Source organism: Pseudochaenichthys georgianus, chromosome 7 (assembly GCF_902827115.2).
Source record: "Pseudochaenichthys georgianus chromosome 7, fPseGeo1.2, whole genome shotgun sequence".
Taxonomy (NCBI): Eukaryota; Metazoa; Chordata; class Actinopteri; order Perciformes; family Channichthyidae; genus Pseudochaenichthys; species Pseudochaenichthys georgianus.
This window is the reverse complement of record NC_047509.1, coordinates 15435580-15462429: the sequence shown is the minus strand read 5'-3', so window position 1 is coordinate 15462429 and position 26850 is coordinate 15435580. Positions and strand designations below refer to the sequence as shown.

At 41.6% G+C, this 26850-nt stretch overlaps 2 protein-coding genes across 2 annotated transcripts; both read right to left on the bottom strand.

Annotated features, from left to right (window-relative positions):
- Positions 1–3803: 3803 nt before the first annotated feature.
- On the bottom strand, positions 3804–6543 carry aar2 (AAR2 splicing factor). The gene is made up of 3 exons (XM_034086956.2): positions 5423–6543; positions 5113–5342; positions 3804–4613 (listed from the first exon to the last, which is right to left on the bottom strand). Exons 1-3 carry the CDS (start codon positions 6186–6188, stop codon positions 4446–4448), a joined length of 1164 nt encoding a protein of 387 aa, XP_033942847.1. The 5' UTR covers positions 6189–6543; the 3' UTR covers positions 3804–4445.
- Positions 6544–6871: 328 nt separating this feature from the next.
- Positions 6872–23712, bottom strand: prpf6 (PRP6 pre-mRNA processing factor 6 homolog (S. cerevisiae)). Its single transcript, XM_034086848.2, has 25 exons — positions 23481–23712; positions 22725–22884; positions 22450–22568; positions 22247–22325; positions 21711–21887; positions 21070–21183; positions 20864–20958; positions 20613–20769; positions 20203–20365; positions 17756–17874; positions 17407–17625; positions 15043–15165; positions 14806–14927; positions 14509–14647; positions 14272–14391; positions 13300–13476; positions 13031–13164; positions 12789–12880; positions 11346–11460; positions 11050–11176; positions 8753–10789; positions 8339–8473; positions 8037–8093; positions 7658–7798; positions 6872–7376 (listed from the first exon to the last, which is right to left on the bottom strand). Exons 1-21 carry the CDS (start codon positions 23663–23665, stop codon positions 10637–10639), a joined length of 2889 nt encoding a protein of 962 aa, XP_033942739.1. The 5' UTR covers positions 23666–23712; the 3' UTR covers positions 6872–7376; positions 7658–7798; positions 8037–8093; positions 8339–8473; positions 8753–10636.
- Between the last annotated feature and the right edge of the window lie 3138 nt (positions 23713–26850).

The window sequence follows — 26850 nt, the reverse complement described above, 5'->3', positions numbered from 1 at the left end:
ATAAAACTTGATTTGATTGATTTGATTAGTTACTGAATCACATATATGGCCTTTATTACATTACTTCCATTCACTTTGAGAAAAGGCATTTGAGAATCTATGTTAGGAAGGCACCGTGTAATAAATGTTCAATGTGCTGAAATGATATAACATGTGTAGGTTTAGGGTGGGAGAAAAGGGCAAAAAACTAAGAACAAGTCTCTATATTTGCGTGTGTTAGACAGGTCTGAATAATACATAAGAATCTCTGAATTATTCACCAAGTGGATGGTGTTGGTGTGAGTGGTTGAGGGGGAAGAGAAATGAAAAATTGATAGAAAGTAGAAAAAGAACAGAAGAAAACAGGAGGGACTTTAATACCCAGTTGAAAACAGTGAGTGATGAATGTTTTCATGCTCCTCAAAGCGCCATCTGAAAGGCCCGGTCTGCTCAGGGTTTCCCTCCTGCCCTTCCTCTCCACCCTGTTACCATTCAGCTGGTTCTCCCCTGGGTGTGGGGCTACCAGGAGGGGTCTGCTTTCACCTCAAAACCCTCACACACAGAGAGCAAGAAAAATAAGTGTAGGAAGAGAAGCGAGCGATAGCGAGAGGTTGTATGTGTACTTGGGGTGCTGCGGTAACTCCTTTCTGCTGTGACAAGGTCTGCCAGAGTTCACACTGAGTGCCACAGCCAAATACAACACACACACACACACACACACACACACACACACACACACACACACACACACACACACACACACACACACACACACACACACACACACACACACACACACACACACACACACACACACACACACACACACACACACACACACACACACACACACACACACACACACACACACACACACACACACACACACACACACACACACACACACACACACACACAAAAAATGGAAGTCAGAGATCAGTCATCTAATGGGCAGGTGGGGGAAGAGTGAAAGCTATCTGATGGAGTGAGGATGGGGAATAGGGACCAGCAACGGATCTTTACTGCCGTTTGTTTAAACCATGTTTGATTCAAAAGGACTCGTCCAATGTTTAGTTAAGCTCTCAGGGATGATATACAGCACAGGCGCAGACACTTTTATGAGCTATGAGAGATGACAACCAAGGTTAACTCTGCTTGTGTTGTGCTGCTTTGTGTGTGTGTGTGTGTGTGTGTGTGTGTGTGTGTGTGTGTGTGTGTGTGTGTGTGTGTGTGTGTGTGTGTGTGTGTGTGTGTGTGTGTGTGTGTGTGTGTTAATCACAGCATGTTGCTTGTTTCACCTCTACATACTTAGTTAAGACATTTTATTGGCCAGCTGTGGTGCCGTCATGCTGTACATGATCAGATAAGGCCGACCCTGACAGACATGCCTGATGACCAGACCTCAAAGGGTCTACCGCCTTGTTTTTAGCTCCTGCCTTTAATCACTTCAGCAGATCACTATAACAGAACTTATTGTTCACACACTCTCGTTCTTCCCTGGTGTGTATGATATTTCTAGGAGGGATTTTTAACCTTGTCCATCCCCACTTTACGAACCCACCCCCTCCATGCGCCCACGTCCATATGTCTGGGCACCAGAGCTAGAAATGTATGCACCCCACACCACGCACTCATGTACACGTGCCTGACTCACATTTGGGTCATGCGAGTCAGACATGTGAAGCCCCGCTGCTGCAGCCTGGTCATCAACACTTATGGAGGAAATGTCCAAGACCGGAAGGTGAGAGGAAGTAGCAGCAGGGAACAGAATTCATATCGCAGATGCACATCTATTCATGCCTTTATATAGAGAAAGTCATTTAACTGGACATATTTTCAATATCAGACAAGTTTGAATTGTTCCCTTCACAACTACACCACACTGCCAAATGTCTGTAATTATACCAATGCACTCTTTTTAAAAGGGTAAAAAGAAGTCAGAGAGTAAACACTCTCCATTTGTGTACCAACTACTTTCCCAGCATGTAATCTATGGACACGGGCAATTACCAAAAAGCTTATTTTTTGACAAATGATTCATCATAATTATGCATCTCGCCATGTGAAAATAACAGACTTCACCTCGACATGGGTGAAAGATAGGCAGCAGGCAGAGAAATGCAACCAGTAAACTGAACGTGAGAAAAAACGACTAGAAATGGAATCTTTGTCCAAAGTAGTGTTTGGGGAATTGCAGTGACACAGGTCGTTGCAACAAAAGCAGAGAAATAGTACTAAATCTATGGGGAACGATAATCCTGAACATTTCTAAATGTTTACTGCGGATAATTTATTCTTTTACTGCAGATGCTTGCTTGAACAGGAACAACTGTGTCCATTAATAATGAAGTAAGTCCAAACACACATGATCGAACACCTGATTGTTCAATAATGAATAGCAAGAAAGTCAGCAAAGAAGTCACCAAAATCCATCTCCCTTGCTTTTGTGTTGGGGGAGGTGGGCGGCTGAGGGCTGGGAGAGAAACAGAGGGGCCTGTGTTTACACTGGCAGGGTGCGCGGCTTGTGAAGCCCCATGGAAATGACCAGCTCAGATCTAATGGAGAGAAAGCTCCACCATGACTGACAGGGCCTGCCTGTCTTTGAGGTTCTTCACAATCAACTCGGTCCCTTTCCCAGAGTTCTTCACTCCCCAGGGGCGGCCACACCAAACGAAACAAATAAGAGATTAAAATGAAAATGTTTGCCATACCAGGAGAGCGTATACCGGTGGTAAAAGAGTGCATGCAGCACAAAAACACTAAATGAGTTGTCCGCTGACTGTACACTGTAATTCCAGCTCTAATGGAGGGGCTTGAACGCCAACTGGGTCCCAACAGTGTAATTTCAGAGACTGTCTTAATTGACAATGTACGGTACTTAATCCCAAGAGAAGAACTTGAATCTACAAATAATTGGTGTATATTTCCTTCCATGTTGTGCTGAGATGGTTTCCACCATGTGTTCCAAGCCATTTTCTCTACCAAATTGCATTCAAAAGGAAAATAACCACCAGAGCAGGACCCTCGTGGTCTCACAGTAGACCACAACTAGAGAACTAATCTTCTTTTAAAATGTGGGTAAATTATTCAAAGGAGGTCGTTTTCATAAGAAAGCATTAACATCCATTTTACAATACCAGCTGTCTTCTGGGAACAGAAGGGATTTCTTGCGTTGCCATTTGGGTGACCATCAACAGGCTTACTCTATTGATTCACATAATTACATTAGAAGGCTTTAGTCCTTTTCACAGCAGCTTTGTGGTTTTTGATAAGTTCACAGAGTCGGGAAATGGAGAGCAAAAAAGTTCAGGAAGGTTAATGAAGAACTTAAGGGAATGGATTGACGGGCCGACAAGCCAACAAAGGCCTGTCCTATCCATTACTGCCAAGCAGGGACACACACATTCACACACAGCTAATAAGTTGCTTCTAATGACATCATCCACTTGTTGCATGTGCTGCTCACACTTATTCCTCCACCTGTTATTCCTCACAAATCAACTTGTTGGAGTCAGAGTGAGCTTAAAGATGATATCCACCATAGACAGTCAAGCTGTGCGCAGAACACACTGCCAAATCCTAACAGAGCTTAATTCTCCCAAGCACCGGAAACAACTGCTTCTCAATGTGTGAATGCGTGTCTGTACATTTACAATGAAGATCCTTAGGAAGACACATGAAGTGTTTCAATGTTCGCAAAAAGCCCATGATCGCCATCTAGTGGAGGTGAGAAAGATCATGCATCACACAACAGTGCTGAAGAGAATTGCTAGTGGTCTACAGTACGTGTTTAACATTACAAACCACAATTGCCTTCTTCTAAACATTGTGCCATCAAAATGATTTATTGTAAGCATTATTTATTTTGAATACAACAGGTATAAAAGTACTACAGTCACATTCCTATGCTTTAGTTCTCTTCTCACAAAATCCTGCTTATTTAGAATTGTTATATGGTCTGGTGAAGTTATTGTTACACTTATGGTTTTCCATTACTGATGAAGAGAACAGCACTGTGTATGACACTCTTTATAATTCATAGAAAAGTCTTTAATAAACTATTTCACTAAAATGAGGTATGGAAAAAGATTGTTGAATTTGACACAAAATGGTAATTAGAGTTTTAATCCACCACCAGAGGGCACCAATAATATTTAGTATAGTTCAGCTCTGCCATTAATGACAGTTTGCTTTCTTCACAACCGAGTAAAACGTGTGTGATATATAAGAAGGTGTTGGACAGCCCACATGGAACACCTTCAACACACACTGTCAGGGAACTACTGGTGTTACTGAAAAGAAGAGTGGTCGTTGTTTACGGTTGTTTTGAGTTACCTGAAGCCTTGTGAGAACCTTTGGATCAGAGGTTCAATACCAGGCATCAGCGCTGTCCTTCAGTGTCAGTCTATTTCAGTCCTGTTGCCTGCTTATGGTTTCAGCATGTACACTGAATCCATAATACGCTCTCAGTCCACTGTAACACCTTCAGGCAGCTCCACCACCACGGGGGCGTAGTCGTCCAAATCTGCATCAAAGTCCCAGCGAAACTTCTTGGTCAGATGAGCTTTGAACTTCTCTGCTCTCTTCCGCAGCGTGCCGTCTACACCGGGTCCACTGGCAAACTGGAACAGGTCCTGGAAGAAAATGAGCCAAACAATGTAATCATTTGTAATTGTAAAACGCAAACATCCTTGATAATAATACAAATAATCATTTATGCAACTCCTTAAGATTCTATTTTCATGGTCTCTTAAATCCTGTAGAAGATAAGATTACTGTTGTGGTCAATGTGAGCATTCAGGACAGGTAGAATCAGGTACAATACCAGGACTTAGCTTGTTTCAAACTTGACTAACTTCACAATTGCACAGCGATTAAGCTTATTGTATGTCTAAAAACAAGATCATGATTTAAATGTTTTCACATGATGAGATGTGACAGTCAAAATTTGTTTAGCGACTATATTCTAATGTATTTCAATCAAGTTGTCATTTAGACAACTACAAGTTCTGAACAAATCAGTTGTCCAAGCATCCTGATAAAGCCTTACACTGACACTACATATTTCTATGTATATGTACTTGAGACCATGTTCATACCAGCATGCATGTAATTATGTTTTGCATCATCTACCTGCAATGTGGAGGTGAGGAAGTTGCTCTGAGACACGATGTCGACAAAGAAGTCCGGCGGGATCTCTCCCAGCTGGTGGTAAAGCACGCCGATGAGCCCCAGGTAGAGCTCCTTACGCTTTCGCATCGCCTCCTCTGATCGACACAGCAGGGACAGGAGACTCTTCCAGTGCTCAAAGCACTCGTATACATTTCCAATCAGGAAACACACAAAGGCAAACTGCATCTCCCCTGAGAAGAGAGACAGAAAATGTAGTCAGATTTGAATATGTAAAATGGAAGTGTGTGCTGTATTGATGGTGTGTTATTACCTAGCAAGTTGAGGGGCTGCAGCTGATGGTTCTTCTCCAGCACAGACTCCAGGGCGTAGCTCTGGTCCAGGCTGCACTGGGTGATCTGTTCAGGTGTAGCCCCAGCCGGGTACTTCTTCTCGGGGATAACAGAGAAGCGAAACTCTGTGCCCTCCCTCGGCTTCATCCTGGGGAGCTTCTCGAGTCCCTCCTTCATGCTCTGACAGGCCGTGTCATTCCTCGGCTGCTCCACCCTGTCTTTGGTGTGAGTGAGTTGAACCTCAGGGATGACGTCACTGAAGGCACATATACGACCTGAAAGGGGCTGCAGGTTTTTGGCCACCTCCTCACTCAGCCGGTCAGTGAGTGACACCCACTTCCTGATCACCTCATACGGATAGGGCCCCAGGTGGGGATCCAGGTCCTGCAGGTTGGCCCTGATCCGGCTCACCTCCTCTTCGTCCTGGGAGGGTGAGAAGTCCAGGTCTTCTTCTTTTGGATCCCATCTGGCCAACAGGATGTCTTTGGGTTTGAGAGTGACGAAGAGGCCTGTCTTCGGGCCAATTTCTCCTCCACAGCTTGGAGAGTTAGCAGAGCAGTAGTGGAGGAAGTGCAGGCCTGGGGGGATCATCTTCACTCCCTTGAAGCGGGGACCCACCTGCCAACTCTTGCAGTCAATCCCCAGCTCTGTGCCCAGAGGAACATCCAGCAGCACTAGCGTAGCCCCCTCCTCAAACAGCCTCCGAGCAACATCTGGATCCATGTCTACAATGTTGCTGCTGGCCATTTCGGCTATGTCAGGGGCTAATTGACTTCTACTTGCTGATAAACCTATATAACCAACCACGCAACAAAAGAGCTAAACGTCGCTTTCAGTTGTTAAAGGAGCTTTTCAGAACACTCATTAGGATTAGGAAATATGTAACTACGTCCGATAGTTAACACAGACTGATGCTGCTTTTAAAATGACGAAACGAAAGCGAATACAATGAAACGCTAAAGAAAATTAAATGCCGTTTTATACGGACATTTGTGATGGTATTAGGGTGTATTTACCGCATCGATGCCATGTGTGTCTGATGTTGATGTTTCGTATCGTTGGGGTATCGTTTGGTCGAGGCTGTGCAACATATCTTTAGGTCCGGGCGGAAACAATGCTGTAGAATGGTTCCGCTTCTATAGTAACACGAGGAGGTCCATACAGCTTTATTTGTATACTTTGAGTGCACTTTTAATTTCCCTCAACAATATATAATCAAATGTATTATAGTTTTAGATTATTAATATATTTTTTCATGGTATATGATATTATTATTGCAATGATTACTAATAGTAGGCTGTGTGGCTAAGTGTGACAAAGTATTTTATTTATTTTTAATCAATTCATTTATAACTTCGTTAATTATTTTTATTATTATTTGTAGGAAGAAAATGCAGAAAATCACAGTACCAAGACTTCATACGAGAAGAGACATTTAAAAAAGTTCCATTTATTATTTTTCTACATGACAGAACATTTTCATGGGTATATTGTACATACGGCTTACAAAGACAAAAATGGTTGTTACATCTCGAGAGGCTAAGAAAAATACATTATACATACATTTTCTACAAGTATTTGAAAGCATGGTGGATATTTAATAGCTTATCTGTGGTTACTATAAAACTATTCAAAATAAAAACATTGAGAACTTGACAACTGTGTACATTCATGATATTGCATTCAAAGAACAATGTGTTATTGGCAAGGTAAAATCATCAGTTTGATGTGGTGACGTTTATATAATCCACCTAATAGTAGCAAAAGTACGAAAAGTACGAAAAGTACGAAAAGTACGATTTTCTAATGTGAGGGCATGGAGACAATAAGTTTTTGCCAACATGTGATCAGCGCATTTATAACTTTGATGAACCTGATTCTCCTTCTCTTCTTTCTACGTATTTTCTTGACAGCTGAACAAGAGACTTTCTTCCCCTGAAAGAATACACAAAGCAAAGTATTAGCTTTTTATCCAGGTATCTGTATTGATACTGTTCCTCTCACATTATTAAGGATGCTTATGTTGTCTATAGACCCGGCCATGAGCAAACATTTACCAAGCCCTATCTATTTCTTATTTGATGTGAAAGAGAGGAGGGATGGTGGGGTGTATCTGTCTGTTATATGCTGTGCAGTTTTGTTTGACTTTTTTTCAACTACCTTTTGACTTTATGTATTGATGGACATATTAATTCAATACAAACACAAAGACCAACCAGATCATCAGGGCTGCAGTTTTGACTGATGAGCTGCTCCATGCTCTTCAGTGGCCTTTCCAGGTCAGACGTCGACTTGCCGCTTGTCTGACACCTCATCTGATGTGACAAACTATAGATCGAAACCAGAATGCGATGTGCCTGCAATAGTAGTCCAGAGAGCAAACAAAAATAAAACAGCATTTCACAATTCCCATTTATCTAAATAAATTAGCATACTTGATAACACATGTAAGTAATGCTTTATTGTGTTCCTTGAGATATTCTTCTCTTTAGTGTGAATAATCCAGGTCACAGGTTATTGCAAAACCCAAGACAAATAGCCTCATGTTTACCCTGTCCATGGTGCTGAAAGAACACATGCTGAAGTGCCATTTACCTTTCCTGAGGGACAGTGGTCCCTCCCTTTGGAGGTATTAATCGAACCAGTCAAATTCTGCAAAACAATATGAACATATGGATTAATTCAAAAGTGAAGCAAAAAGTGGAACGCTGCAGTCTATCACAGGATAATCACACGTCGCTTCCACATGTTTAATTACTGTATCAGCTGAATAGAAAAAACTGACATCTAAACCAATGTTAGGACGAATCTTTATTATTTTTTAAAAACTCTGTCAGTCACATAACGCGCACATCATCGCAGACACACATCCAAAAGTTGCATCAATGTCCTCATACCAGATTCTGCAGCTCAACGAAGATGAACTCTCTGTAGGAAACCAGGATCTCCCTGTAGTTACATCTACGTTTCCCACAAGCGTCGACCAATAAGAGAACCACCAGGACATTACGGAGTAAAGTTCCAGTCAAACACTATAAAAGAGACATTGGTATTGTACATATTATGCAACAAAACAGTCGAATAATAAATGTTCAATTGGATCCTGCTCAGACCCACACTGCGCCACAGCTTCACATGCGTTAAAGCATCTGTCGGTTTCCTCCACATACCATAATTTCACCTGAATAAAGTCCTATTTGAAGTAGAGCTCTATACATTCAATGATATTGTTAGCGGCGCTACTTTGGAAAGTGTTCTACACCCGCACATCTGGTGCGTATTTACGCAACCGATGTTAAAACTGTACTTACCATTTATCATGTTGTACTGCAGAATCCTCAAACAAGCAAAGGCATATCGTTCAGTAGCATGGAGAAACAATGAATTAATCCTGATCCGGCCGAGCTCATTGTCTTGTATCCGTATTGTTTTATACTTCCTGGATAGGTTAACGCGATAGCAGGTAGACTTCCGATGTGGTGCTCCGATGTTTCCAACATCATCAAAGCCCCTGCTGCTCTAATTTTTCCCCGTCATGGATTGCTGAGGCTGGGTTTAGGATTTCACCTAACTCCAGTCCCATCAAGTTGAAGACAACCTCTGTAACCAATCACTTGCCTTTATCCTTTCGATTTCGTTGGTAAAACATTAAGCCGTGAAGGATTGGTATTAACAGCGTGTGTACTTTGGTGCGTGTTTATATCCAAAATGCCCTTCAGGCATACATTTTTACATTGTGTGGCAGAAGAGGGGAATAATCCATGAGATATAGTGAGAACAGAAAACCAGGGTAATAAAACGATCCTTATTGAATTGATGTTGAGACATTTACATAATGCAGTGATAAAGACTGATTTCAGCCAAACCAAAAGGTACAAAGTTAAAATAAACCCCGAGACAGAAATGCTGACCATTCATGGGAACTACATGAGAGTATTATGGTTCGAAAAATGTGTGTGAGAAAACACATTTCACTGAGGAACTCAATGTTTCTTTGAGGAATGTGCACAATTAGCTTGAGCATTCAAATCACAACCATGCATAATAGGACTTGTTCGGGTGAATAAGCAAATTGTGCAATAAACAGTGTAGTTTATGTGATGCCTGCAAAGAATTTAAACACATTTCAAGCAGGCCATGTAGAAAAAGATCAATACTACAACATGTAAGATATCATGTAATAGTCCCTGAAGAGGAGTTTATATACAAATACTAAACAGAGTCAAATCTGGACATGGAAATAACTTCCTCAAAACAAGATGTTATGATATTTTCTTTTAGCAAACACAAGTGTTGACAACAACAACTATCCCCCGATACATAGAGAGTTCATTCACAACATACTGTAAAGGTGGATTCAATCAACATGTGTTTTGTATATTTCACCCTGGCAGTGCCTATGTAAGCTCTGTGGTTTTCCAGGTTTTTGTTATAATTACCTAATGTCAACTTGAAAACAAATCAACATATTCATCCTCAACTGATCACCTCCAGCTTTAACTATAGAGCTACACATTAATGAATTAAGCCACCACCTCAGTAGAGTAAGTATGTTTTCCTTAGTTATTAAAAGACAACTGTTGCCCAGGTGATCCACCAGGTGCAGCTGTATGGCAGTGTTGCAAGGAAAGGTGAACTGCTGTAACTGTATCTGGGCGTGTCTTTGCCAAAAGGCCTATGGGAGACTAAAACAAAGTGGAAGAGGGTTCTATGGTCTAATGAGACTACATTTAAACTCTTTGGCCGCCATGCTGAACTTTGGAGAAATTGTACTTCCCAGCAGGCAAATACCGCAAAGCTTACGTTACACAGAAATGGCTTAAAAACAGAATGTTTCCTGGATGGCAGTCAAGTCCTGACCTAAGTCTGTCTGAGGACTAGAAAACTGCAGTCTACTGAGAATCCTGCGCTACCTGAAAAAACAGAGTTATAAAAAAAAAAGTTGATTACTGTTGCTAATATCTATTCACTTGAAAAGGGATTAAATTGTTACTTTGTTTTCACTTAGAAATCAATGATCATTTTCTTTATAAGTCTACAAACTGTATGGTATGTGTGAATCCTTTGTATCTGCTACAGATTGGTAAATCCTGGTAGAGAACACTAGTCCAAAACAATAGTTGAGCATGCCCAAATCTGTTGTCTTCCAGACTGGTGACTCTTCTCGGGCATTTTCAGTCCAAAAGTCCTCTTTCTCAGAATGTGTTTTTGATCTTGCCGGCTACCCCCGCTAAGATCTCTCCTGTCTTCTTCTGCCAGTTCAGGACGTGTTTGGACTCGGCACACCACAGCTCTCCATGACGGGGCTCCGCATTCTCACAGCGCTTTCGCACCTCTTCCTGCTGTTCCTGGTGACCGCACAACAAGTAATGTTAGATACCATTAACACATGCATGCCCTCAGGAACCATTTTTAGACATGATACAATGAGACCATTATCTGCCCAGTGCGGTCTTGCTCCTTATTCATTGATAAACTAATCTACATTAACAGAACTTGCATCAGACTGCAGGATGTGTTTATCATTCTCCATCAAGTGAACCATGTGAGCTTGACACCAACAAAGTGGCGTTACTAAGATAATGTAAGACAATAATAAGATCCTTACCTCTGTGCCATGCTGCAGCTCAAACTTGTAGAAGAGAGCCCAAGCATCTCCCAGGTCAGGCTCGATCTTCACCGTCCTCAGGAACCACTCTCTGGCTTTGGTGATCTTACGCTCACTCCAAAACAATCTAAAATGGTTGCAAAGGAATGCATTCAATGTAATACAAATTCAAGTATCATGCCTAAAAATGTGCAGACTGGAATGTTAAAAAAAAACTGCAGAGAAAGGGAAAGTATTATATAATTAAAAATAAAAGCAGAGATATTACTGAAAAAGAGAGGAAAACAGTGACATACTTGGCAACAGCTAGCAAGACGTGGGGATCATGTTCACACTTCTTTAAAGCATCCACACTCTTGGTCTTCCTCTGGGGCCTGGCCTCCAAAAACACTGCCTCAGCCCACAGGATGCCTGCAGAGGGAAATGGGGATGAGTCTAAACAGAATATATGAGATGATGGAAACGGATGTACAACGAGTAGTTGCTGTTTCTGAAAGAGTTCAGTTAAATAATGGCTAGGGTGTATGTAGATCAGAGTTTCTGCAAACACATTTTTTGCCGGTCAACATGTCCGTTAAAGTTTACATTTTCCAGACAAAATGAGAAAAAGTGCCGGTCAAAAGTCTTCTTTGTTATTTATTGAGCTTTAAAACAAATTGATAACGGATATTAAACAAACTAATTATAGTAGATTAACTACATTATTCAAAAGTGTAGAGTAACTTTGGATAATAACAAGGGAATAATAAACGGAGCCTCTCTTTTCCTCCCTCTCTCTCCTGACAGCCCGTCCAACCCAGTCTCACAAAAAACGTGTAATAGCTACGTTGGTCGACAGGGCAAAACGTAATATATTCACAAATAACCCATTCAAGACGTGACACTATGGGGAAATTATTTTGACCGGAGAAATTTAGTTTTACCGGTCTTCAGCATATTTTACCGGCCAAAGTCCGGTAATTACCGGCTAACGGAAACTCTGATGTAGATATTGTGGGGGAAACTTCGGTAGCAATGGAGAGTCAGGACTCAAAGAGACACGGTGAGAGCTGGAGCTTTGATGGCGAACACTGACGGTTTATTTGGAGCTTCGGCCGGAGAAGACATGTCACGGGCCACGATCTGACCACACGGTTGAGATGCCACAATCAATTCTGAAGAACCCTCCTGTAGCTCGAGGTTTTAACTAGTTCAGAGTGTAATAATCAACATTCTTCAATAGATAGACTAAACAACTGAGGGACACTGAATCACATGTGTTGTCGCTTATGGCTCGGGGTCATCTACACCCCGAGAAGGATGTGTTCCACAACAATAACTATCTCTGACCGACAGTTGCCCGGTCACAAACTGGTAACAACAACAAAATGCTAGGGCAGCCCCTCCTTAAGGGAGATAGCATGCTGCCCAAGGCTGGGCATCTGCGTCAGAGGGCAAAAAGGTAAACATCTATGGAAATTATTCCCTGACAGATATAGCATTTCCCCATCAGGTGGATGTTACAGGTATAATAAGATAAAGTGTTTTGAGGTCATATAAAAAGGTAAATATTAGCTCGGCTAGAAAAAACTTGATTGGAAAACCATGCCACTCGAAAGAAAAACAAGGTTAATATTGAAAAAAGGACCATGCTTTGATGACTTTTTAGAATATGCGTAGCTCTAATAGGACATCACAAAGTAAACCAGGCTGTTTCTGGGAAAAGAAAGTTGACTTTAACAGCAGGAATATCTTCTCACCTGAATTGGGGCACTCCTGCAGGGCTTTGGCCATCAGTGTGTTGGCGATGTTCTTAAGCCCGGCCCTGAACTCCAGCCTGACCGACTCCAACCTGTGTTAAACATTCACATCCTTTTAGTCACAGCTTAACATGTGTTTTGCATTTCTCTTATACTTTAGTTGTTTGACATTGACATCAGACAGAGTCCTGCTTTTGCCTTTTAAATGGATGACCACATTGCTCTGTTGTGTATCTTCTCACCACAGCTCGGGGCTCTGGGAGTTCTTGAGTCGGGCCTTCTCCAGGATGGCCCTGGCTCTGGTCAGCTGTCCGACTCGCTCTTCCAGGCGAGACAGCAGCCACCACAGGCCGCTCGAGTGGGGACACTTTTTCAACTACAGAGACAGAAAAACGGTTATAGGAGAAATCACACATTTTCATCAAAACACAGGATCAAAGATTTTATATCTATCGTTTAGTTATTATTATTATAATTAAACAAACTCTTCCAGACACTGCCCCCTCCTCACCCCTTGGTTGTAGGCCTCTCTGGCCTTATCCATGTTTTCACCCTGCTCTTCTATCTGCCCTCTCATCATCCACAGTTTGGGGAAGTCCTCGTAGTGTTTCAGGGCCTCGGTGCACAGCTCCTGAGCAGCGTCTATGTTCCCCAACACCCACTCCAACTTCACCGACTTCATAAACACCTGGAGAGAAATCAAACATACAAACACATGATTTCTTTAGACAGAAAACATGTCCACAAAAGTAATTCCTCTTTTAAATGTCCCATGGAATTGTCATGTACATGCCATACATTACCACTGTTAAAAAAAATAGCCCCCATAATGCAACACAAATACTTTACCAACTTTGACCTGTATCTAATACTGTCATCCTATGGCATAGCTGGAATGCTGCATCATTAACACAAAGAAGGTGTCTTTCCTGACAGAACAATCTGTACCCAAGTTTAAAGTGGGCTCGCTTAGTAGTACCAGACAGCAAATACAAAAATAGATTAAATAAAAGAAGAGATTGACAACTATAGTGCACTACTGACAGCATCCGTCAACATGTGGTGCTAATTGTTTTGAGGTGTAGTAACCTGGGAAGCCTGAGCCTGAGACAGACAGCTTATGTGTTGAATATATCTCAAACAATGCACTATTAATGTTCTGTTAATAATTGATCATAGAGTAAAATGAAATAACCGTGTAAATACACATGAAATCTTTCCCCCTGTACAAACAGTCAAAAATGGCAATAAGGAAGGTCATTTCATTATTTGGATGACAACTCTTTTCAGTCTGTTTAATCCAACATAACCCAAATGAAAGGTTATGAAAACAGTGATATATAACGTAATGTGGAGACAATTCTAAAACTTTAGCCATCAAGTCTGTGACTACTTGCAGATTTCTGCCCTTTTTGTACCGGATCCTCATGAGAGTTTAAAAAAGGAAAATCTCTCTTTTCCACTTTCTGACTGACACACTTACCCTTGCTGTCGGGGCACTGCTGCGGGCCTTAGCCAGAAGTCGACGGGCTCTTTCATACTCGTTATTCTCAGACTCCAGCTTGACAGCAGCCAGCCAGATCTCTTCACTGTTTGGGTTCGCCTGGAGAGGAAGAAAAAAAGGAGAAACGACAAAGAGCACGAGTGTAAGAGGGGCAGTAACAGGAAAGGGAAAACAGAGAAAGTACCACGTGAACAAGTCAGTTTGCATCATAGTCACCTGGAAAGCCAGAGCGAGAATACTTCTGGCAGCAGGAACATCCTCAGCCAGCCACTTGGACTTGGCTCCCATGAGCCACAGCACCTCTGCTTTGGGACAGTGAGCCACGGCTCTTTGGAGCAGGGCCTCCAGGGACTCCCTGAGAGATGCAGAGATTTGGAAGAGCAATGGGGGGGGGGGGGGGAGCACAGTGGCGCATAATAGGGAGAAGGAGAGAAAAACAGAATGTTAAAGACATTCACTTCATTAAACAAACAAACCATAACAGTTAGATTTTTAGAAACCAAAGCTTGTCACCTGGTGCCGTTATTTTTCTCAAAGTAGGCTGCTCTAAGCCACACACTTTTTTTACTGGGGAACATCTGCAGAGCGTGGGCATAGATGGCTCTGGCACACTCCAGTGCTCCATGGGAAACACACTGAAACATAACAGAAGAGCATCTCAGTGAAGTTGAACCCCGACAGAGAAATGAGTATGTGAATTACCCCTCATTTATCAGTGTATAGGTTTTGCTTGAGTAGTTCAGTTCTCACGCTATCGGCATCTTCCATCCAGGTGTGTTTGCGATCTTCCTCCTCAATGCCAATCCCTATGACGTCTCTTATCACGGCCTGGCAGGTAGCCACGCTGCCTGCTTTGTCACACTCCTCTGCATCCTGCAGAAAGAGGAGGAGAGAAATCAAGATTGTGGGTGGTATGTGGAAGGGGTATTCAAGAGTTAAGGGATACACACCTGAAATATTAGAGAATATTGGTCAGTAACCATAAACCCCTAAATAAACCTACAGTATAGCCATGTTGATGACCTACAGTTTATAGATAATGAGTATTTATGAGAGGTATTCTCTGCACAGAGGAGTCTTATGGCGCCTTTCCACTGCAGGGCCTCGCACGACTTAGTACGGTATAGTTAAGCCTTGGTAGGCCAGGCTCACTTTATGCTGCGTTTCCATTACAGTTTAGGAACTGGGGTAGTAACTATAGTAACGCAGTGTAGGCGGCAGAGGTGGGACCAAGTCATTGTTTTGCAAGTCAAGTCTCAAGTCTTTGCGCTCAAGTCCAAGTCAAGTCTCAAGTCAGGATGGGCAAGTTCAAGTCAAAACTTTTTTTTAATTGTCTGAACTTCTCCCACCTCTGACAATAAATCCTGAGTGGTTACCAAAAATCCTTTCATTTTACAAATCCTTCACTCAGCTTTGCTTTCTCCAATATAAAAGATGCTGCTTCTTTTTTCGGTTTTCGCTCATTTCTTGACTTTTTCCGACGCGCTTGCATTTAAATCCGGCTCCCCGTCGCTCTGTGCAGCTGGCCTGTACCACTAAACATGCTGTGCCCCCCACCCTTCTTTCACATAACGGTATGATCCTAGTGTATCCTCGCATATGATTGGCCGCATGGTGGCCCAGCTAAATAAAGACCCGCCCCTGCCTGCAAGGATTCTCAGCAAGAGTAGGAGCGGCTGAAGATTCTGCTCTCCCCAACGGGAGTCTGCTCTTCTAACGGCAGCTCGCGATCGGCGTGTTGGAGACCTCTGAATTAAAGTATCAAGTCACCTCAAGTCAGAAGGCTCAAGTCCAAGTCAAGTCCCGAGTCATTGGTGTTCAAGTCCAAGTCGAGTCGCAAGTGTTTTGTGATGTTGTCAAGTCGAGTCTCAACTCATCAAATTTGTGACTCGAGTCCAAGTCATGTGACTCGAGTCCACACCTCTGGTAGGCGGAGCCGTGACGTCATCATCAATGCGAAACACAAAACCAACATCAGGCCTCAGAGCTCCTCATATGTTTAGAAACTAGACAAAAGTTAAACAAGTACAAACCACAGACTGCCTGTGTCATGGAGAATACAGTCGCTGGTTTATTTATGTCTGTATAGGCCGTTGTTGTGAGTGTGGACGGTCGGAGCATATACAACGTTAGCATAGCCTGTCTCCATTCAGAAAACATGCATTATAAAAAGCATTAATTCATGGTTTTTACTAACCGGTATCAGTATGTTGTTACTTCGGCATTATTTTTTTAACGTGTATTACAATTGAATCACGGTCAAATATGTTAATTTTGTTGTAGTTGTAGCCCCCTTGCCAGCGATTCTCTCTCAAGTTTAGCATATTCAGCCCGGAAAGAACCTGGATTTTGGAGAGCCACAAAAACTGTGAAACAGTACCCGTTAGCCGGAACTACCCCTAGTGGAAACGCAACAAAAAACGGGCCGGGTTTGGCACGGCACGCTTAAACCGTGCTACGCGCTGCAGTGGAAATGTGCCATTATAAGCAGAACAAAGGACTAGTTAGGGTTCCATACACAAAGGGATCCTTTTAAGATGCCAAATCCTGCCACAAAGATCATCTGTTCGCAGCTGCGATGAGTGTACTGGCATTTGGCCCCGATGAACCTGCCACAATAACCGCGTAATTTGCCGGGGGTATGGAAATCTAGGTAGTGAAGGACAATAAACAAATAAAAAAGCATTGTGGAAAGTAATTGCATGATTGCAAAACAGCTGTGAACTGTACTTAACTAAATGTCAGTCACGGTACTGGCTTGTATTCTGTTGCACTCAGGTGAAATAGCTGAGGGCAGCTTTTCTAAAGTATTCTGCCATGCTATCAAAGCTGGAACAATTTACTTATAAAACATAAAGGTTCAAAAGGCACAATCATTATTTTTTCCCTTTTTGATCTAGATGAAAAATATCAATGTGGTTTCATCTGAAACTCACGATTGAAATTAAGGGATATACCCCAGCAAACATTACTGATGAATTAGTTACACAATAACTACAAAATAATTTGTCCTTGGTCAGCATTAGCCTTGTTTTTGAAAGACCTTGATATTGACAATGTTGCCTTTCTTAGGTGCTTATGAAATTGTACTATTTATTTAGTGGAGGGACCCACCTGTATCCACTGCTCTCTGTTGATCTCCACACCATTGGCACGTAGAGAAGTGATGGCCCTGTCGATGATCTTTTCTACCATCTGAACGTTGTCATTGGCCTCCTCCAGCTTGGCAGCAGTGATCCAGATGTGGCGATCGGTGGGGATGTTCTCTCGAGCTTTGTTCAGGACACGACGTGCGTTCTCGTACGTCTCTAAACGGGCCAGGGCCAGCCAGAGCTAAACGGGACAGACATGAATAATTAAATGTGGAAGTAGGTGCAATGGCTCAAGTGTTGCATTGCAATTGATGGCATTCTGTTAGTCATATGCAGTGGTTCATGTTGGACAAATATTTAACCAAGGGTACCTCCACACTAGTAGGGCAACACTCCACAGCTCTGCTGAGCATGATCCTGGCATCCTCTGGTTCCTCCAGCTCCACAGCGGTCTTCCACAGTCTAACTGACTTGGACACATTCTCAAGAGCTACATACAAAATAAAAAACACAATTGTTAAGTAATTTACGTTATTCTGAGTGTTTGAGAGTAGTGCTGCACGATTCTTGCTCAAATGTGAATCACGATTTTCCTCCATAAGAATTGAGATCACGATTCTCATACGATTCTCATCGTTTCAATGAAAATATTTAATGCACTCTTACTCTTAGACGTCACGTGAGTACAATGAATTTAAACAGACAACATTTGTCTCTCTTGTAACAAAAACATAACTTTGTCTTTAGTCTGTAGTTGCTGAATACTGAACGAACATTACTACATTCAAAATGTAGCACCTGGAGCCAACTATTGTGGCTTTAAACAGACACCATCAACATCAAAGTGCTGGACTTAAATCCAAGTCTCAGTTTCTTGTAGCAAAAACATAGAGTCACTCAAATGAATTTGACAGCCAACTACTGTGGCTTTAAACAAAGTGCTCGACTGAAACTCAAGTCTCTCAAAACACAAAACATACAGTAACTAAAATAAAGATATTGCTGCTGCCTGAGTGCTGAACATAAAAAATAGAATTTTTGCAGCTTTAGAATAAAAAAATGTAAACGTTGCAGTAGCACCTGTCCACAGTGGACACCCAACTACTGTACAACAACACCAACCTGTTTGTTACAGGGAGGAATGCACTTCATTTACTCAAAATACCTCACCACAGTGCTGAATATAAAAACAAAACAGTCACAGCTTTAGAATAATAATATAAAAAAAGCCTAGCCGGCTAGCACCCAGTTCAACTACTGCACTTAAAGGTTCTTGTACTGAAAAAAACATAAACTTAAACAAAGTGCTAGACTCCACTGAGTAGTAATGTCACTGAATCAAAAGGATTAACTTAAATACTGCAGTCAGTACTGAATATAAAAACGGAACAGAACATAAAGTTACAGCTTCAGAATAAATGTAAATAAAGCCTAGCTGCCTAGCTACTAGCACAGTCCATCGACTGCACTTTAAGATTCTTGGCTAAGAACACCAACATGTCGACATTCTGAGGTTTCAGGTAGGAACGCTGGCAAGTTACAATGTTCCCCCTTTTTTTTTTTATCGGTGTTGTTGTCATTGTCCTCGACCTCCTCGTCACTCATTTCTGTGTCACTAATTTCTGTTTTTCCTTGTACTACTAGTCGCTCTCGTCACTCTTTGCTAATCAGTGCTAATGCTAACGCTTCTGTAAACATACTGCCGGCTCCTGCCCTCACGTGCTGCAGTCAGTGAGTGTTGCCAGGTATACTTATTATAAGCCACATTGGACTTATCTTTCTGTAAGGTTGCTTGGTAGTAAGTAATAATGGTTGTTGCAGTTGTGTGCTTGTAGATAGGTTCTTTTCAAATAGCCGACCTGACATATATAGGTTTAAAGTGCTCATGTTCTTTTGCGCTTGTTTTCATAGACCTGGTTGCTTATTCCATCCGCAAAAACTGGCAACCCTAGTGGCTGCAGCGTTAACACTGCATGAGAGGAGGAGAGACAGACAGAACACTACCATTTGCATGCGATTATGGTACTTTAATGTTAAATGTATAGAGTATATTTGCTTTACATCGTTTAAGTACGATTGACATTGCAAGTTGGTATTATTCAGAAGCAAAAAAAAAAAAAAAAAAAAAAAAATGTAAATCAGCATGACATCATAGGATCGCCGTAATTTAGAAATGAGATCGCATAGGTGTCTGAATCGAGATCACGATCTTTTTTCGATTAATCGTGCAGCACTATTTGAGAGTATGATTGATCACACTTATGTAAGCACATCATCACACGGTGCCAAAAAGGAAATGGAGACACTTAAGATTTCAGTGAACATACTGAAGCAATACAAACAAACACCAAACATTATTTTTGGCAGTAGTGGTAAAGGTCAATAGTGTCTGAGTGGAAGGCAGACTGTTATATAACAGAGAAAAAGTAGAGCAGAGGCAACTGGACATGTAGAGGCAGCTCTTCCAAAGAGGAAGCTCCACATCCATCTCTGTCAGTGGGGTATGCTGCTGGGAAATATCAATGTGTGTGTGTGTGTTCGTTCATGCATTCATGTTAGGGCATTAACACCATGGTTCAACTGGGGTGTCTGGTCTTGGTGAGAAGCCAGAACTGCAGCTGCCATATGAAACCTTTTATGCAAATCAGGGGAATTGTTATGTATTCAAGCCCTGTGGAGGAGGCACATCAACGTCTCCTCATAGAAACATAACGGCAACATGCCGTGCCAAGATATCAACTTCCAAACAATGTGAGCATGTGGTATTTCAAACCCTGTTCTATATATTGTTTTAGTTGATGTTATCATGGAGACTTACCCTTCCTGAGGACGCGTTTCTTCGCCCTCATGTCTGTCTCCAGCTCTGCAGCTCTGATGTAGATGCGGACGGACTGCGGCAGGTGACGAACAGCCTGGGCCACCACGGCTTTAGCTGTGTCGCCGGGTTGGAGTCTGGCGGCCTCGAGCCACACATCTTCACTCTAATGGGCAAAGAGAACCGCTTACATCAATAAGGTCTAAAAAACAACTGCATTACATATGGACAGTACCGCTTTGATTTTATAGGTTTCATTCTTCTAAACATGACTGTATAACAACAACAGATACCTAACACATCACTACATTTTACCCAATCTATGGTCTAGTAGAGCTTCTGACACCTTGGGTGTTTGCCTATGGGCTCAGGCCTTTAATAGTTTTGATATACTTGTGTCCACCATCGTTTACCTTAGGACACATCTCTGTGCCTTTCATGATCAGGTTCCTGGCCACCTGCAGTTTGCCCGTCACCTCCTCCAGCCTGGCAGAGGCGATCCAGGCAGGCGGGTGATGAGGATTGGTCTCCCTCACTGATTTCAATAGCAGACGAGCCTTTTTGATGTCACTGGACAGGAGAACCAAACATAGAACCATCAGGCAAACCCACAACTTATTAACACAAATACAGGAACTCTATTGTATTGCCGGTGTGTCTCTACCTGATGTCTCCCCCATGTGTGGGGATCATGGAGTTAAGATCAGTCAGGTAACCCTTAGGATCCACCACTGTCTGGCCACTCACTGAGTCAGATACCTAATGATTGATCAAATGCAGTGATAGGTAAGAGAAACAGCAAATATTGTGTATTGACAGAATCTAAAAGTATAATTGATAGAATACAAGTAAAGGAAGATCATAAGTTACCTGGCTGAGCCTCATATCCATAAGTGTGTTCCTGGCCTGACCGATTTTCCTCATGTCCAGCTCTCCTGTCCCGGGTGTCATGCTTCCCGGGTAGGGCGTGTTCAGACCTGCCAGCTAGTGGAGAATGGGAACAATGTCAATTAAGAAAAAAATTATTTCCTCTGTGAGAAATGTGTAATGGAATGGCAAAAAGGTTTATGAATCATAGGCCTCAATCTTATGACATTTTCTCAGCACTGTAAATAATTCCTGTGAAAAAATTATTCTGGTGAATAATAAATCAATCAATCAATCATCAATCAATGTTTATTTATATAGCCCAATATCACAAATGTTACATTTGTCTCAGTGGTCTTCACAAATGTTTTGGAGAATGCCGTATGTACATGGCATTATTTTTTATATTTTTGAAATACAAAGTGTGTAAAGCATGTGTCTTGACAGTTAAATGTGTTTTCTTTCTCTTTACTATTAAAACATATATATTTCAAAAATAATTCTTAATCACTGAGCATAAAAATGTCTGTTTTCTTTAGATGAATCCTGACTCCTGCTGGTGCAGGCTGAAACTACATTATGTGTTTTAGTAATATGTTATATGCAGATGCCTGCAGGATGTGGATGAGTGTTTGTATACTGACCCCTTGCAGAGGGTCAACTGTGGTATGCTTGTCTCCAGTCTGCAGATGTTTGGAGAAAAAGCTGTCGGGGACAGGGGTGAGTTTCTCATTGCGGGGATTTCTCTGGCGCTTATTCCTGGCATCTCCCACCTCAGGGATGCTCAGCCACTCCTCCTCTGACATCCCTGACAACTTTCTCTGTGAAGAAGTGGAAAATAGCAAATGATGAGGGATGAAATAGAGTAGCTAATTAACGTGGAATGTCAGCAACAGGGCTGCAACACTATGTAGACGTATTCATAGTTGGGTCGACAGAAAAGCACTGGCCATTATTTTGATAATTGATTTATCCTTAAACTGCTTTTCTGTGTAAATATAAAGACAATGTTTCCTTTCAACAAAGTGATGGCAGCATACTGCTGTTGTCTCCAGTTAAATTGCTGTTCATAGTTTGGTAAACATGTGATTATCTAACGAAAAGGAAAACATTTCCTCAAAATCATTAGAGACAGGTGTAAGAAGAGGGCAGTATAGGATCATTTTATGTAATCATATACCTTAAGATCTGAAAACTGCTGCTGGATTTTGGGTCGTTCCATACGGTATTTCTCGATTTCGTCCTTTTCCCTCAGCTCCCTGAAAATAAATAAGGACAGCATTCAAGATGTCATTCACATGATGCAACAAGTGCACAGGATTTCAAACGTACTATATATATCCCCTAAAACTCAGGTGAAAAATTGACAGATGCTTTAGTAACCTTCTTTCTTTGCGTCTCTCATCCATCCTCTTGTCCAGTGCCGCATATATAGCATCTGCTTCTTCATCATCCTTCTCATAGGGCCCACTGGAGAACAAGCTACCAGCGTATCCATTAAACTAAAAGAAAAAAAAACATTATTGTGGTATAAGAATGACCAAAACAATCATATAAAAGGCAGTTAATGTCTGGTCAACTTTAAATATTGAGTGATTGGATTCATTATTAACATATAATCATCAAATAACAGTCAGACAGTCATAAGTCCAAAGCACCTCATCGTAGTTTGTGTCGTTTAGATCTTCTTCATCCTCCTCTTTCTTTTTCATTTGGTCCCCAACCGTCCTCTTCCCTGGAGCTGCATGTCGGTCATCCACTGGATCGTTTGCATCACGAGCAGGACCGATATCAGATCGGGTGGTGAAACCAGTTGCACTTAAGAGGAGCAATTAAAACAAACTTTATTTAGACAAATTAACATGGGCACACTTGTGATAATCATGCACAGGATTAACCGTAAAACATAACCAGCTGGTGAGGGTTGCTTCACAACTTTATTTGTGCTGTCTTAGTGAAGCATTCTAGCTTTTGATGATTGACTCATGCTGTCTTGTCACTTAAGCCAGAAAGATACTAATCGTTTTGGGACAAGCATTGGTTTTTCACTTTCAAATGATTTCGCAGAAAGTTGTCGGCAGGCTGTGCGGGGTCAAAAATAAATATAAACGTTTAATACCTAAAGTTCCTGGCACATTTTACTTTGGTTTAAAAGGCATTACAGCAAGAAGGACATTACAATCTAATGCGAGCTAATATCTTCATTCATTTAACTAACGTTAGCTAATATTATGTGCGTATACATATCTAATGCATATTGTTGCAATGTTTTTACACCCAAACTCAGTTGACAATCATATGAATACGCAAGACAGTTTGCTTAGCTTTCATGTAACATACATCAACTAACCAACTAGCTACAGAGCTATCAGTTGTTAGCAAGCTAGCTAAGCGTGTTAGCTTCATTAGCTTACCCTCTGCCCAGACCAGGCACGTAGCCCAGCGGAGCGGGCATCCCCAGAAACGGCTTCTTCTTCTTCCCCATGAGCGGAGAGGCGAGGGGCATCACCGGGAGGCCGCCGCCGGCCCCCGCAGCCCCGGCGCCTCCCGCAGGGGATTTGGAGACAATTTTAGGTCCTTGTTTTGCGGAGCTAGCCATCGTTTTTCCAACGACGAGCAGGATAACCGCCGGATAAACAACAGTCGCACTTCCGTCAGCAGCAGCCAAAGTTTCCTTAGAGTGTTTGTAACAGCGCCCCCACAGGCAGGAGGGTTTCTGTTAAATATCTCATGATATTCATTTAGTTCTAAATTGTTGACGTGGATTCACAGTCTATGCGTGGATTATGTAACGTGCTCATTCCCCATGCCTCGCCGTGTAACTGTGTGATTAAACGTGTTTCATTAATTATGTTTTAAACGAATATAATGTGTACGCTGAAGCCACAGGAGGGCGCCACTTTCTGAAGAATAATACAAATAATAGATAAATAATAGATCATCATATCTATATCGTCCAACAGGGTGGCAATTTATTACTAGACACCTACAAACCAGAAAGACAGATAGTAAAAACAAACATAGACAATGTCATATTACACATTATAATACATTAAACCAGTTAGTGCCTATATCTACTCAGTCACTGAGTTTTGTTGAGGAATACTGAGGGCACTTGGGATGAGGTTTTCCTAAATACATTTTTAGCTGCCAGAGACTCTAGGCTGGATGGAGAGGGAGGTAGCTGTCAGTTATTGAACTATTACAACTAATGACATCTGAATTAGGCCTGCTGGAGGCTTTCATAGATTAGTATTCAAAATGTGACTAAGTGTGTTTAAGGTAAGTTATTTCCTCATGTGTATGAAGCATACAGCATTATGTCTGAACTAACTGCATGATATCACAGAAAGTTCAACTAATGTTTATTGGGGGGGCATGTTTTGACTTTCTATGTGATATTGATTATATTTGTCTTTTATTTTAATATTCTTGCAATTCCTCTTCTTAAGCCATTAATAGAGACTTTAAAAGGAATAGGCTTTTGTATAGGCCTGGTAATTATTTTCAATTTATTAATCACCATAATATGGTCTCTGTGCATTTTATGAGACTATTTAATTTACTCCCCGGTACTTAACAGAGTATCATGGCAATCATGGCATTTGTTTGAATAAACAATCAGGCCTTGAAGGTTGCCGAATTTAAATGAACCTTCAAATTCTTCATAAAAGCAGAGCTTTGACAGGGCTCCTGCATTTAAAAACACATCTAATCCACTGTAAAACCATTCTTAATTCAACCTTAACTGAAGCATGCTCTGGTACTCAGAAATAGTAGTTAATAAAACATTGAAGTCCGGCCATATGTTAAAGAGGATATTTAGATTTCAGAGTGGTTTCAGCTGATTTTAAAGTAATTCTGACATGTTAATGTGTTAGAGCGATAACTGGCCTTGCTCTATGAGTGAAAAATATCCATGTTGGAGAGTCTATATTCAAACATGAAACAAGAGACTGCAATGTAGGTAATTACATCCTAACATGACATTTCTAGGTTTCCCCCCTTGAGATGGAGTGAGGCCATACATCAATTAGTTTAAATCACGTTTAACTTCACCCATCCACTATCTGATCCCCGGGCCAGGCTCTAACATTTCTCTTCATTTACATTGCCTGGAGGGCAGACATTATTTCACTCCTGGGAGAAGGACGTTGATGAAGAAAATGGACTGTCAGACACATTAGAAGACATATAGCTCACACAGCCGAGGACCAATTTCAACATGGAGCCCAACTCAAGCCTTGATTTCATCACTAACACACAGCCTCTTTTACTTTGCTGTGATTATTTCATTTGAGTTGAATGATCTATTTAATCACATCTATAAATAATGTGCTGCTTCTATTCACATCAGATGGTTTATACAATAAGGGAAAGATTGTGAACAAAACCACAGATTACATGTCTGTGTGCTGGGCATCACGCTGACCCATGGATGAGTGACCCAGGTCAGTCTCATCAGTGATAAATAAATCATTAGTAATACTGGCCAATATTAACAATGAGAACATCTTTCAGAGCCTGGTCCTATTCAGTCCCCTGTTTCATTTGCACAAGAATGGGTTCATTTATCTCTGCTGTGGCTCATTTATATAACCACAATTTCACACCCAAATGGCTTGGATAGGAGTACCACATAAACTGACATCTTGTATTTTGTCAACAAAAGTGTGTCTCAATGAGCATTGAGACATTCAGCAGTTATTCATCAACCTCCAACACACAGAAACGCACGCACGCACGCACGCACGCACGCACGCACGCACGCACGCACGCACGCACGCACGCACGCACACACACACACACACACACACACACACACACACACAACACACACACACACACACACACACACACACACACACACACACACACACACACACACACACACACACACACACACACACACACACACACACACACACACACACAATTACATCTGCAATTGTGGTGGCAGTGTCCAAAGAAGATAGCTGCTCGTGATTTGATATGGGGCCTGTAAAGGCTGACTGACTAACTGTGGTCCTTCCAAAAATCGTACCATAATCATCCCTTTGATGTGCTGCCATAATACATTTGGCAAAGCTTCCTGTCAATGCAGCTGTGAGCTGGAAACAGAGGGCAGAATAGAGACACTCTGATAACATATTTTTATAGTTCACCTGCATTGTAGTCAACTTGGTGTCATGTCTCACAAGGGCTGTTGTCAGTGTGGTTAAGTTGTTTACAGTGTGTGTTACATCTGTTTTGCACTGAAATGAAAGAGTTGTTGAACATATTTGTTCAAAAATAAATGCAGGTGATGTTACAGTTTTTCTCAATCGCTAAACCCACTATTTAGAATCAAAATTCCTTTCATCAAACCAACAGCACAGCCATCGAAACAGAAAACCATTTCTCTACAACAGTATACCATTTATCATTGATATCACACAAAATGCAGATGCTAAGCAGTGTTTTGCAAAACAGATCACACTATTCTCTAACTGAAGTTACAATGCTCTACACAAACATCAAAAATCTTTTGTGTAACTCATGTCTACAAAACAAAATAATCTTCTCACAGTGGATAACACTTACTCCTCATAAACTTAGACCATAGCTACACTAATTGACACTTGATGTGCAAAATATTAACACTTGTTATCAGTCAATCACCCCATTGAAAAAGGTAACCGCATGGAATGTACTGTATACCTTACAGTAATGATGTTACTGTTAGCTGATATCAATGACTTTCCTATAGTAATTGTAATTAGTGAGAATCCTATAAAAGACCTC

What these genes read in the sequence shown, in the direction of transcription:
- aar2 (XM_034086956.2), bottom strand. Translation starts at nt 6,188, where the DNA reads ATGGCCAGCAGCAACATTGTAGACATGGATCCAGATGTTGCTCGGAGG. An exon ending in GCAGCCCCTCAACTTGCTAG is followed by an intron (nt 5,343 to 5,422) that starts GTAATAACACAC and finishes CTCTCTTCTCAG; the next exon opens with GGGAGATGCAGTTTGCCTTT. An exon ending in TCCTCACCTCCACATTGCAG is followed by an intron (nt 4,614 to 5,112) that starts GTAGATGATGCA and finishes ATTTTCTTCCAG; the next exon opens with GACCTGTTCCAGTTTGCCAG.
- prpf6 (XM_034086848.2), bottom strand. Translation starts at nt 23,665, where the DNA reads ATGGCTAGCTCCGCAAAACAAGGACCTAAAATTGTCTCCAAATCCCCT. An exon ending in GAGAAAAATAACGGCACCAG is followed by an intron (nt 14,648 to 14,805) that starts GTGACAAGCTTT and finishes TGCATCTCTCAG; the next exon opens with GGAGTCCCTGGAGGCCCTGC. An exon ending in GTCTTGCTAGCTGTTGCCAA is followed by an intron (nt 11,177 to 11,345) that starts GTATGTCACTGT and finishes CAACCATTTTAG; the next exon opens with ATTGTTTTGGAGTGAGCGTA.